At 47.5% G+C, this 13,954-nt stretch overlaps 1 protein-coding gene across 1 annotated transcript in view; it reads left to right on the top strand.

Moving 5' to 3' along the window:
- The window catches only part of Isx (intestine-specific homeobox), a 32,995-nt gene extending 27,321 nt beyond the window's left edge, over positions 1-5,674 (top strand). The window contains exons 4-6 of the mRNA XM_013024811.1: positions 2,401-2,552; positions 4,829-4,945; positions 5,435-5,674. Coding sequence (XP_012880265.1) covers positions 2,401-2,552; positions 4,829-4,945; positions 5,435-5,674 — 509 coding nt within the window. The remainder of the gene's footprint in view (positions 1-2,400; positions 2,553-4,828; positions 4,946-5,434) is intronic.
- The last annotated feature ends 8,280 nt before the right edge of the window (positions 5,675-13,954 follow it).

Genomic DNA, 13,954 nt, shown 5'->3' with positions numbered 1-13,954 from the left:
TTTTGTTGTTTGTTTGTTTGTTTTGCCAGTCCTGGGGCTTGAACTCAGGGCCTGGGCACTGTCCCTGAGCTTCTCTTTTGCTTAAGGCTAGCCCTCTACCACTTGAGCCACAGCACCACTTTGGCCTTTTCTGTTTATGTGATACTGAGGAGTCGAACCCAGGGCTTCATGCATGCTAGAGAAGCACTCTACCACTAAGCCAAATCCCCAGCCCTCCACCTACACTTTCTAAGAGACCTCATCCATTCCTGTGGCTTCAAAGGCACAAGGCCTTCTCACTACGGTCTCCTCACTGGAATTTATCCCCAAGCTCCCCCTTGAACTCCAAACTTACAAATGCACTTGCCAGTTCTTTACACTTAAATAGATAATAGGCATCTCAACCTTAACATGTCCAATTAAAACTGATTTCCCCATCTGTCTCTCTCTCATCTCTCTCCTTCCTCCTCCCTCTCTCTTTTTCCTGTCTCGCTTTCATATTCAAGCCAAAGCTGAAGAGTTGTCCCTGATTTCTGTGAGCCAATAGTTAATCCATCAACACACCCTGGCAGCCTCCCTGCAGAATCAATCACACAACCAGAGCCATAACTTCTCCCAGCAAGCAACTTCAGCAGCAGGACAAGGGAGGTGGTGGCTGATGACTCAAGATTCACATCATTCCACTCCTGCCACCATCAGAGAGATTTAAGTCTCCTTCCTATTCCATTACTAAAAAAAAAGATAATCAGGGATGGTTTCTGATAGGTCCAGTTCAGGCCAGAACCCTGGAACCAAATCCATTCACTACATGTCTTGTTATAAGAATACTTTTTAGAAGGAGAGGAGTTACTTGTTCACCTTTCCCTCCCAAAAAAAGAAGGTTCTGGACAGGTGAGTCAAAATATAAGCCTTCCTCACTCAGTTGGAGTAATGACCGCCATGTCCTCTGAGTCACATGCAGACCTGTTTATATCCCTCTCTCGTATACTCAGCCACAGCTGGAAAGGTCAGGAAAGAGTGTTTGGAGATGGATTACAAGAATGAATTTAGGAGTTGAAGAACCAGTCAAAATTGGAATTTTGGGGAAAAAGAGATGATCAAGCCGAGACACATGGAGGAGTAGAGGAAAATCAGGGAGACAAGTAAACAGACACACCTGTGGTGTGATGGGCTGCAGAGGTGGGAAGTACCTCAACTTGGATGAGGCCAGGTGCACACGCTGGAAGAGTAGTGAAGGTCAGTCCATCTCCATGGATGCAGAGGCCCAACATGGCACACAGGGTCCTGCTCCAGAGGAAAACTCCATGAGTGAGACAGAATGCTTATATGAACCTCTTGAAATTCGTAATCATTTTACGTTTGAGTCTGTGTTTTATCAATGAAATCTGATGGCACAACAAACCATATTCCAGGGGCTCGGAATTTGGAGCCTCTTCTCCCAGTCAGGGTGTTCCCCTCACTTCAGCCGCCCTAGAGTGGGCCCTTGGCCCTGGTGTTCACAGAGACTGCAGCCCCATTGCAGCTTGCAAAGGGCCAGGCATGGGTTCCATGAGGATCGAGATCAGGATAGAGCCAAGGGTCTTCGCTGGGCACCCCTGTCTCAGGGTGGTCAACAAGCCCAGGGGTGGGTCAGTACTTCCTCAGGGATGCTCTCTGTTTTCTCTGAGGGGACCTCAACATTAAATGGCAAATTAAAAGACTTCCATGATAGATGGGGAGAGAGAGAAAGAGTGAGAGAAAGAGAGAGAGGCAAACGCTTAGCTTCTTTTTGAACCAGGGGAGGGAGGGAGGTGTCTCATGTTTTCCTTTGGCTCTGGACAGCCAGCCCTGAGTAGAATTGAGGCTGGACAGGCAGGTTGGAGACAAACTGTCAAGGGCCTGACTGCTGCAGAGCTCAGCCTGCATTGTGTAGGCCAAGGTTTTTTTTTTTTTTTTTTTGCAAAGGGCCAGCTGGTAATTATTTTAGTCTTTATAGCCATATGGTCTCTGTTGCAATGACTCAATGCTGCTTTTATCATGCAAAAGAAGTCAGAGACAATCCATAAGCCAATGGCTGGAGCCATGTTCCGATAAAACTTTATTTAAAACAGACAGTGGGTGGGATTGGCCTGCAGACCCTAGTTTGCCATCTCGTGCTGTAGCCAAGGAACAAGTTGCCGACACTGGAGAAGCAACAAGGCATAAAGTCAGAGAGAACTTTCTAGAAAGTGAATGGTTCCACTGTCCAGAGTAGATGAGACAGAATCAGCCTAGAGATTGTTTGTTGGGAGAGAGAATAACACAAAGCTCCAAGCCCGGGGAACCAGAAGTCAAGTCAATAGTGGCATTGTGGGCTAGAGAGAGAAAACAAGGGAATATAAGAGTCTCACCGAATGGCTGACACCAAAGCCACTGAGCCAGCTCAGACCCTATCTTGTGCAGAAGAGAGGAAGAGCAAACGCAGGGTCCGGACCACCTTCACTTCGGAGCAGCTGCAGGAACTGGAGAAGCTCTTCCACTTCACCCACTACCCCGACATCCACGTCCGCACCCAGCTGGCTGCCAGGATCAATCTGCCAGAAGCTCGTGTCCAGGTACAGAGCCCTCTGCCCAGCCCCAGGACCCCGGGGCCTTGTTAGGTGCTTGTCCCAGGCCTTCTGGGGCAGACAGTGTCCAGCCGCTTTATCTCATGAGTACTGTCGTCATGGCCAAATAGTACTTTCCAAGAAATGAGATCAGGTTATTATAAAATGATTTTGTCCCCAGGCACCCGTGGCTCATGCCTATAATCCTAGCTATGCAAGATGCTAAGATCTGAGGCTCGAGGTTCAAAGCCAGCCTGAGCATAATAGATCATTAGACTCTTCTAAAAAATTTTTATTGTGAAGGTGATGTATAGAGGGGTGACAGTTACATGAATCTGGTAATGAGCACATTTCCTTTTGAACATGAGACTCTTATCTCCAACTAATCACAAAAAATAATAATAATCCAGAAGTAGCACTGTAGCTCAAGTGGTAGAGTGCTAGCCTTGAGTAAAAGAAGCTCAGAGACAGTACCCAGGCCCAGAGTTCAAGCCATGACTGACAACAACAACAACAACAACAAATCATTCTAGGGGCTGGGAAGGTAGCTCAGCGGTAGAGTGCATGCCTTGCATTCATGAGGCCCTGGGTTCGATTCCTCAGCACCACATAAACAGAAAAAGCCGGAAGTGGTGCTGTGGCTCCAGTGGTAGAGCGCTAGCTTTGAGCTGAAGAGCTGAGGGACAGCGCCCAGGCCCAGAGTTCAGGCCCCATGACCGGATCCAAAAAAAAAAAATCATTCTGTCTCCTTTGGGGTGGAAATGGAATGAGGGAAACATCATCCATTTCCAGCCATCTTTTTCTATAAAGAGCCACGTGGTAACGAATTTCAGTTTTATGGTCATGCAGTCACTGGCAAAGCATCCAGTTTCCATTGCCACAGTATCTAAGAGCGGCACAGACAACATGAACGTGATGTGTGCCAATAAAACTTTATTTGGGAATGCAAAATTTGAATTCTGCACAATTTGTATATATTACAAAATATTCATCTTCTTTTGATTCCCCCCCCCATACCCCACAACCATTTAAAAATGTAGAAACTAAAAAAAAAAAAATGTAGAAACTACTCTTAGCTCATAGGCCATTCAAAAAAGATGTGGAAGGGAAGATTTTTTTTTCCTAAATGTTGCTACTGGTGACCCTCAAAGTAGACCACATGGACATTCTTGGAAGAAGCTGAGAGTTGGACAGACCCAGGCTCCATGGATACGGCCTGGTTTGAATACCAACAGTCTACTTTATTGCTTGTAATGTCTTCACCCCAGAGTGTCTATTGCTTGGTCAATGATTAAAAACACTGAAATACATTGGATGCTGCTAGCTCACACCTGTAATCCTAGCAACTCAGGAGGCTGAGCTCAGAGGGTCACAATTCAAGGCAGGAAAGTCTGTGAGATTGTTATTTCCAATTATCCACCAAAAAGCTGGAAAATGGAGCTGTGGCTCAAGTAGTAGAGTACTAGTCTTAAGTAAAAAAGTTTTAGAACAGTACCCACACCCTTGAGTTCAAGTCCCAGAACCAGCAAAAAATAAAATAAAATAAAGCAATAATCTGTTTTAATAAAAAATCTAAACCATGGCCTAAGTCAACACTCCACTGTTTATACCATTCCAACCTTCTTTCCTTCTGGATGAGGCCCAGCCCTGTCCTAAGACATCTCCTCTTTCCCTCCCTTTGGAATCAGGCCCCAGTTGAGTGTTTAGCACCTGTGTCTATGGTAAAGCCTTGAATTCAACACCTGCCTCCATAGAATTACCAAGTAGAAATGGCCTCGTGTCAGGGACCACCGGGGCGCTCATGAATGCAGGGAACTGCCAATGTTCTTCCTATAGATGCCAAGTGGCCCACGGGGGTTGCAAATGCATGGCCTGCTGACAGAAAACAGCCCGCAGATGGGCTTTATGTGGTCTGTACCAGATTTTCAAACCCAGACATGAGCAACGAGTTTTAAAAGTCCAAGATTTCCACACTGGAAACCGGATGAATCCAAAACACTGGCTTCACATTTCCAGGAGATGGCTGTCAGCTTGAGATTTAGAAGCTGTCCCTTTTCGATCGTGCTCACCCCAGGTCCTCCCCTCCCCAAGTATCACTTGCCACGCTCCCAGACCCCAAAGGCACCAAAGGTTGTGACTCTGGGCTTCTCTCCAGATCCCAACAAATCCTACACAAATGTAGCTTTATAAACTATCAAGTGCTTGTAATCTAGGAGGTGCCTGGCGGGCGCCTAGAGAAGGAACACCTCTTTTATATGTCTCTATTCTGCTTCCCCTAATCACAGATCTGGTTCCAGAATCAACGAGCGAAGTGGCGGAAGCAGGAAAAAACCGGCAGCCTTGGTGCCCCGCAGCCACTGGGGGAAGGCAGTTTGGCCCTGCCCTCACCGCTGGACGTGGCTGCGGTCAGCAAGGTGGGGGATGAAGGGACCTTTGTCTGGAACCATGCCAAACAGACCCAAATGGGACAAAGACCCCAGGGCTGTGTACAGTACCGAAAGCAAGGAAAATCCTCCCCAAATATTAGCTGTCCTGTGGAGCCCTCACGGGCCTTGGGTGGGCACCAGGTAGAGATCGGAGCAGTGAACTGGCCAGACGACCCTGCCCCTCCCTGGGTTTCCCTACCTGCACTGGGGTGGGATTTCTCATTCACCCATTTGTTTGCTACTTCAGAAACAGGGCTTTGAAGAACAAGGTGCCCACTTCCTATGTGACCACCTGTTCAGGCGGGCCTGGGCCACACAGGACAGTCATTATCAAGCCCACATACCCCAGCAAGGCAAAACAAGCCAATCGCGCCAGTCACTCTGCATGTCTGAGCCGTGGCGACCGCTGGGAGGTGCCGGGTAAAGCTAGGGTCTCACCTCTCCCCCTGCTTCTTCTTGTGACAGGACCCCGTGCTGGCGTCCTCCGCTCTGCCCAGGCTGGCTCCTCCCATTGGGTGTTACCCACCAGCTCAAAGTAGGCTGACCTCCACCTGGTTCCCTTCGCGGATCACCCTGGTCCCCCAGCACCCATGGGAGCTGCAGCCCTTCCTGGGCCCTCGGGTCTCACAGACGTGCATTCCTGACCTCTGTGTCCTGCCGCCTTCACACCCCAAGTGGAGCAGTGTCTGTGCCACTTTAACATAGGGACCAGGCATCCTCTCCCCAAGTGAGCTGCTCTTCCTCTCCCAGTGACAGCAGGTGGCAGATGATGCCCTGGGCATCAGAGAAAATCACTCCTGCCATCCGGAGATGGTCACGGCCCAGAAAGCTGCCATCAACAGGTCATTGAAAACCAGGGCCACAGGGTGAATCAGAACAGAGACAGCACTATCTCTGCCAGCAGAAGTGGCCCTCCTGGTCCAGGAGACTATCTGCACGCCGGGCATGGTGGCTCACATCTGTAATTCAAGCTATGCAGGAGGCAGGGGTAGGAGGATCACAGTTTGAGGCCAGCTCCAGACAAGAAGTCAGACTCTATCTGGACAATTAACTAAAGGCAAAAGGGCTGGGTGCATGGTTCAAGCTGTAAAGCAACTGCTGAAAAAGCAGAAGAACCTGATTACAAACCCCCAGTACCACCAAAAAGACGCTACATGACAGCTCATGATGGGCTCCGGGATGGGATTCTGTCTTCCTTGAGCTTCCTTTAGCTTGCTGCACGACCTCCAGCTGGTCACTCGCCCCTCTGGACCTCATCTATTATACAAAGTAGTTGCATGGTTGACTTCTGATAACACCTCTCTCCCCGGATCTGAGAGGATGATCTATGGGAAATACTGAGGCAAAAAGGAGACTCATGCATTCCTATCAGCATGCATTTAATGTGCATTTATTGAGCACCTACTGAACACTCCACCCATGGAACTGGATATGAAGCCAAACAACTCAGAGTCTGTCCAGGTTGGTTGAAGGGTGATATTGACCATCACCTGTAAGCCGAATTCAGTGGCTTTGCACTGCACTCATGTCTAACACATTCTTTAAGGCTTTGATGTGACTGGACACTGGTGGCTCACGCCTATAATCCTAGCTACTCAGGATGCTGAGATCTGAGGATTGAAATTCAAAGCCAGCCAGGGCAGGAAAATCTATGAGACTCTTATTTCCACTAAACTAACAAAAAGGCCAAAAGTGGAGCTGTGGCTCAAGTGGTAGAGTACTAGCCTTGAGCAAAAGGAGCTCAGAGACAGCACCCAAGCCCTGAGTTCAAAGCCCCGGGACCTACAATAAATAAAGAAATAAAGAAATAGAGTTTTGATGTGAATATCCCAGAGTGGGAGGGGGTGGAATTTTTTCTTTTAATTTAAAACAATTTACTTGCTGGGCTCTGGTAGCTCCTGCCTATAATCCTGAGATGGGAAGGTAACAGTTCGAAGCCAGCCCATGCTGAAAAGTCTGTGAAATTCTTATCTTTAATTAACCACCAAAAAAAAACAGAAGCAAAGTGTGGCTCAAAGTGCTAGAGCACTAGCCATGAGCAGAAAAGCTCAGGGACAGCATCCAGGCCCTGAGTTCAAGCCCCACGACCAACAATAACAACAGCAAAGAATTCACTGGCTTGTTATTCTGGGTTGGGAAGGGATGGTGCCATAGCTGGTACTCAGGAAGAGGAAGATAAGGCTCTTCTTAGGGTCTCTTCCCAAGACATGTGCCAGGGCCCAGCCAGAATGCCAACCTCTCTCTTCCCTAGAAAGCTATTCAACTCTGAGAGAGTCTGGTGACAAGAGCAAGAGTCTGTGCAAACTGCACACTGAGCCTCCCTCACCTAGCAGGGAAATCAGGAGCCCCTGAGAGGTGAGTGGGTTTTGCAGGACACAAGGCTGGACCCACTGCAGAGCACCTGCTTGCTGAACTACCCCTAAGCTAGGCAGTCAAGTTCAGCCTCCATGTCCAAGTCCTCAGTGAGTTCTAGGAATTTTTCTGAACCTCTGCAACCTGCTCGGGGCCCTTGGCCCACCCTGAAGTTGGGCCAGGAATTGAGAGGCCAAGCTATTATTTCTGCATGTCCTCTTATTTGCTATGTGACCTTACTGTTTAAATCTCTGGACCTCAGTCTGCCTGTCCATGAGTTGAAAGCGGTAACATCAGCTCTGCCTTCACAACATACCGCAGAAGCAGACTGCAGTTCAAAGGATGTGGATCTGCTCCTCCAACTTAGAAGTGTGCAATCTCTCAAAGCCTGTGAGAGCTGTGATTGACAACTTGGATAAAAGGAAAAGGTGAGGTTGAGGGAAGAAAAGCCAGCTAACATCACAGGCGAGTAGCTCAAACTCTGGGCAGAGGGTGTTGTCAGCATTGTGTCGCTGACAATGCCTGAGACAATCAACTTAAAAGAAAGTTTATTCATTTAGTGCTTTCTGAGCTTTCTGTCCAGAGTTGCTGGGCCTTGTTGCTTTGGGCCTGTGGTGGCACTGTACATTATGGTAGGAGCAGGTGATGGAAGAGGCCTCTTCACCTCATGGTAGCCAGGAAACAAAACAGAGAAAGACAGGAAGGGGCGGAGCCCCGATGTTCCCTTCAAAGGGCCACCCTCAATGGTCTAACTTCCCTTTCCTGCAGCTTCCTCCACCCCACAATGGCACCCCGGGCCGGCCACCAAACCTTTAACACTTGGCCTTGGAAAACATTTACAATCCAAGCCATGGCACAGGTTCCCATTTTATGGCCCTAGATACCAATGTGCAAAATATAACTTTTAATTGCTGCGTATAACTACACTTACTTTCTACGTTGTTGGCAGAGAATCTGTCCTAGTAGCTTCTAGGTTACTGATTCTTCAGACACTAACATCGCGATTTGGGGGGAAAAATAAAATTTCAAATGTCACTTTCCAGCCCAGTCTAGCCCAGTCCTCAGTCAGGATTCACTGAGGTGTGCCTCATCCCCAGGACTCGGATCTGCCCTGAACTCCCCACCCTGCCCACGCACTGCCTCCCTCAATCCCTGTTGGTGGGTCACCATCATCCCTCTGCAGCAGCCTCCCCATCCTGGGCATGGAGCTCCCTAGTTCCTATCTCCCAGGAACAGAGCTAAAGCCAATATATTGCTCTCCAGTCTATGGCCACCTTGCCACCCTCCCCCCCCCCATGCCAAGGCCAGGGAAGTCTGGGGCCCAGCGCAGATCTCACCCACTCCCACTGCTGCCCTCTCAGGGCTGCTCCTCACACCCTGGTGTGCAGCAGAATCAGAGATGAGACAATACATCTTCATCCTCCCAAGGAGAATGGGAGAAGTACAGAGCCCCCTGCCGCGGGGTCCTCACCCTCTTCTCCTGCCGTGTACCCCTCCTCTTGCTCAGAGGCTCCAGTGAGCAAGTATCTTAGCTTGGCTTCTTCAGAGGCTGTTGATTTTGCTGCAGCATTTCTTCCTCCCTAAGGATACTCACCCAAGAACTGTCTTATCCCCTTTACATCTGTGGGACAGATGAACCACTGTAGAATGCTTTTCATGACTTTGGGCAAGTGACTGTTAACTTCTCTGGATGACAATGGCGCCTTGCTTCTTGGAGCTAAATAAGTTGGCTCATAAAGGCACTTAATATATGTTAAGAAAGAAGTCATTTTCCCCAATACCCCTTTTCTGCCTCTCCTACCATATTTAAGCAGCTCCTCTGACCCCAAAGTCTTTGTAAAAGGCCAAAGAACTCTCAAGAGAGACTGGGCAAAGTCATGGGTGGCTGTGTTTAACTTTCCCAGGGAAAGGAGTTCATTGCTTTCATTTGCTATTCAAAGAGTTCCGAGGCGAAGCCTTAGGAATCATAAAGAACCCCTGTGAGACCTGGCAGGTTTCCACTCCAGCTGTGAGGACTGGAGATTTCAGAGAAGGACAAGGATAACTTTTGCTTAAGTTGAAATCAAATAAATCTTGTTAGAGTTTCCATATCCCCCTCCCCCCAAAAAAGTGTTGAAGATGTAGCTATCTATCGTCATGACAGTATTAAGAGGTAGAATCTTGAAGAGGAGGCCAGGCTGCGTCTGTTCTCATGACTCAAGCTTGCTCACATGTCATGGCCCACTCTCCCTGGCGGACCTCCCCAAAATTCTCCTGCCCAGAATCTTAATCTAAATGTGAAAGTCCGGTCTCCTCCCCTTCCCCCACCTCAGGTGACAAGCACGGGAGTACCTGGAAGCAGGCTACACCTGGCTGAACTTTAACCTGCACAATAGGTTCCCAGAACCAGGCCATTACCATAAACTCTAAAGGCCTCTCCTACTCCTTGCCCACCTAGGGCCCTACTTAGATCCTTCCACCTCTGCTCCCATTGTGCCTCGTGTCTCCTGACTCTTCTCAGATCACCGTGGGGTCCCTCTTCAACTTTCCATTACAGTTGTTCTGGTCTGTTGAGTTTGCTTTCTGCTCTTTCTTTATTCTAATTCCCTTATAACTCAGTTTCCTACCTGCATCATGAGCAAACCCATCCCATTACTCATTACCATTCAAGTCTAGCTCTCCCCATCTCTACCCTGTAATGGCACAGCAAGAAGGCCCTCTGCAGATTCCAGGCCCTTCATCGTGGACTTCCTGGCCTCCAGAATTATAACACTATGCCATGAATTTCTGTGCAATGGAAATTACCCAGTTTGTGGTCTTCTGTTATAGCCAAACGGTCTGAGCGCTTTGGCCCTGTGGTGGCACTGTACGTCATGGTGGGAGTATGTGATAGAAGAAGGCTGTTCACTCCGTGGTAGCCAGAAAACAAAATGGAGAAAGACAGGAAATGGTGGTGTCCCAATATCCCTTTCAATAGACTCCCTGTGATCTAACGTCCCCATCTAACTACTGATATGACTGAACAAACTAAGATAAATATAAAATGAATACGCGGGAAAGTTTTATGTAATTCACTAACAAATGGGTACAGGAAGCTATAACCAACTTCAAGAATAATACACTTATTCAAAGAACAGATGCAAGGCCAAATGTAATGGCACTGTCCTATAAATCCTAGCACACAGGAGGCTGAGGCCGGAAGATCATGAGTTTGAAGCCAATGTGGGTTATGTAGCAAACCTATTTCAAAAACACACACACACACACAAAAATAATAAGCAGAAAAGATAGGCAAGTCAGTATACTGAAATAAATTACACATAGAGACAAAGAGAAAGCAACCACCAGGAATTATTGATTTCATCTCCACCGGCTGTGGTACATTTGCATGGCTATGGACAAGAATCATTTGCACTGGTAACAGTTTTCTATTTGCCTGAGTTGAAAAATAGTTCAATGACAATGAAAGAGGAAAATAGCCTAGACAAATGGGCTGATCCCAACTCCTGGTAAAGTGCCAGTCCTGGGGATAGAACTGAACGTCTGGACACTATCCCTGGGTTTTTGTGCTCAAGGCTGCTCTCTCCCACTTTGAGAAATGGCTCCACATCTGCCTTTTTGGTGGTTAATTGCAAATGAGTCTCATAGACTTTCCTGCCCAGCTAGCTTTGAACCTCCATCCTCACATCTCAGGCTCCTGAGTAGCTATGATTACAGGCATGAGCCACCAGCTCCCAGCTTACTACTGGTGATTTTTATCTGCCCATTTCAAATGTCTTTCCAAATTTTTTCAACACAGTAGCTTTTCTCTCTCTGGCTCTGACTTTCCTCATCCATGAATGGGGTGAGAGCAGCCTCAGGAGATGGCGGTAAGGATCATATTAGGTGACAGCTGCTAAGGCTTTGTACTTATTAAAAAAAAAACTTGATGGATACAGAAAACGATTATTTATTGCTTTTCAAGGTCCTCTAGAACTTCACTTAAAATCCATATCTGCAAAGTGTTTAAAATATCATAACATTTCTTTCATATCCATTGACATTTTAGAGTTGTTTTTAGAAATGTACAAATGGATATCAAACAAAGTATTCTCAATTTCATAGACGATTAAAAACACAGATAAGCCAGGCACTGGTGGCTCACTCTTCTAATCTTAGATATTCAAGAGGCTGAGATCTGAGGGTAAGATTCCCAGACAACCCAGGAGATAAATTTGTGTGAGTCTTTTCTCCAACTAACCAGTAAAAATGCAACAACTGGAAACATGGCTCAAGTGATAGAGTTCTACCCTCAAGCAAGGGGTAGGGTGTTAAAGAGTGGCAAGCAAGAGTCAAAGCCCTGAGTTCTAGCCCTAGTACCTGCACACACACACACACACACACACACACACACACACACACACACTAATGCAATACATAGTTTTCTACCTTTGAGATTGGCAGATACAATGGTGTGGGTTGAAGGAAGCAGGTATTCCCACATAAGAAAGTCTGAATTGGGAAGTCATCTTGGAAGCCATTTATCACTAGCTATTAATATTCTAATGCATGACTCTAATTCTATTTGGGAGAACTTGCCTGATTAATGCCTGTGTGCAGTCTTGTGCCACATAAGGACATTTTGGTCAGCGGCAGATCACATGTACAACATTGGTGCCTTAGCAGCGCTCCTCCGAGTGACATCACAGCTGTCATCTGGCTGAGCCCACTCTGTGGTGTTGACATAGCAACAGAACCACCTGGCAGATTTCTCAGCATGCCTGACCGTTGTAAAGCAACATGTGACCATAAATACAACTGTAGATAAGAATGTTCAGCAGAATGGCAGCAGAAACAGGAACTACCTAATATGGTACCTGGTTGAGCCTACAGTGATGAATTCATCCCACTGGTTTAAAAAAAAAAAAAGAGGAAAATTGAGACAGCCAGGTACCAGAGGCTCATCCCTGTAATCCCAGATACCCTGGAGGCTGAATTTGGAAGGAGACCAGCCAGAGCAGAAAAATTCATGATTCTCAGTGAAGAGCTGGACAAGGTAGTGCATGCCTATGGTCCTGGAAAGACAGGAAACCTAACAGAGAGAGTGTGAGCCCAGGCTCACACCAATGCACACCCACTTCAATCAAGACCTATCTCTAAAAACAACTAGAAGGATCGGGATTAAAGATGTGACTCAAACATGCCACAAGCTTTGGGTTCAAACCTCAGTATGTGAGAGACAGACAGTCACAGAAAGACAGACAGAGAGAGAGAGAGAGAGAGAGAATTTGAAATCTGTGTCATGGGAGATTTCCACTAGCTATGTTCTTAAATAGAAAGTTGCATAGTATGATTCTATTCAAGTAAGGAAAGTATCAAGGTACATTCCTGTATAAAAACCTCATCCAGCCAGGGGCCACTGGCTCACTTTTTCATTTTGTCCCATTGCCACTCAAAGATCTCTGCCCTCAGTCCACTGACCTATGGTAGCACACATGCACACATCCTGTCTGAGATTGAGGGGACACTACTCAGCTCTGAGCAGCTCTTCCCAGGCCTGATATGGTGCCTGCTTGCCAAGCCTGATTATATTTAAAAGAAGAAGCAGTCATCATTCTATCTATCTATCTATCTATCTATCTATCTATCTATTAGTGTGCCTATCTATCTACCTTCGACAGGTACATAACCCTGCTAGCAGAATCTCCCCTAAAACTAGTTTCCGTCATCTCCACTACACCAGTCAGTCACTTACAAAGCTACCCGACCCTGGGGCCATTCATGGTTGCCCATTCTGGGCAACTGTCCCTTCCAGAGGCTGTCACTGCCATAGATTTGGAAGGACAGAAGGCAGTGTGGTCTCCCCTCAGGTCCAGGACCTAATATTTGGAAGAAATTGCTGGATGAAGGGAAAAGTACACTTTGCACATACATAGGCAAACCCGTGGCATATGATGGCCCGGTGTGAGGATGCATGACTCACACACAGTATCCCTATGTCCAAAGACTCCATCCCTGAGCCCACCCAGCTTCCTGTGCCCTCTACTCACTCCAAGTCCTCACTCACTGCCCTCCTCCCTTCCCGGTGCCCTGTGCTGGCACATAGGGCTAGCTTCCAGCTGGGACCCAGGACCCCTGGAGTTCTGACTGTGTCCCTGTCTTGTGGTGGCTAATTTGCCCCTTCTCAATGAGCCCATTTTCTCATTGGTAGAAACACACTGATGGCCTCTGAGATCTTGTCCAGCTCTGAGATTCTAGAACCATCAAGCTGTGGGAAGCCACGGTTGGCTCAGACTCTCAGGTTCCCCAGGAAACATGGAGCTACAGGACCCTGGTGAGAAAGTAACTCAGGTGGTGACTCCCCATTCTCCAGAAAGAGGGAGAAATGGATTCCAGAGTAAGGTTTGCCCGGCCCAGGGCATTTGCACAGAGAAGTTACAGATGGAAGTTGTTCTGATCTTTCTCTGGGGTCCTGGCCTGCATAGAGTCTCCCCTGAGGTACTCAAGTTAATCGTCTGGAACTAAATCACAGAGGAAGAGCAGCCAGAGGAGCTGCTGTCAGGATGTGGGAGACACTGAAGAGGTGTCAGAAGTGTCCCCTTGCAAAGGACAGCCACGGCTCCCTAGGGCATAATCACTAAGAATTACAACAGGACAGACGCATAGGTCAAGCCA

Source organism: Dipodomys ordii, unplaced genomic scaffold (assembly GCF_000151885.1).
Source record: "Dipodomys ordii isolate 6190 unplaced genomic scaffold, Dord_2.0 Scaffold79, whole genome shotgun sequence".
In the NCBI taxonomy this organism is placed as follows: domain Eukaryota; kingdom Metazoa; phylum Chordata; class Mammalia; order Rodentia; family Heteromyidae; genus Dipodomys; species Dipodomys ordii.
This window is presented reverse-complemented; position numbering and strand designations above follow the sequence as displayed.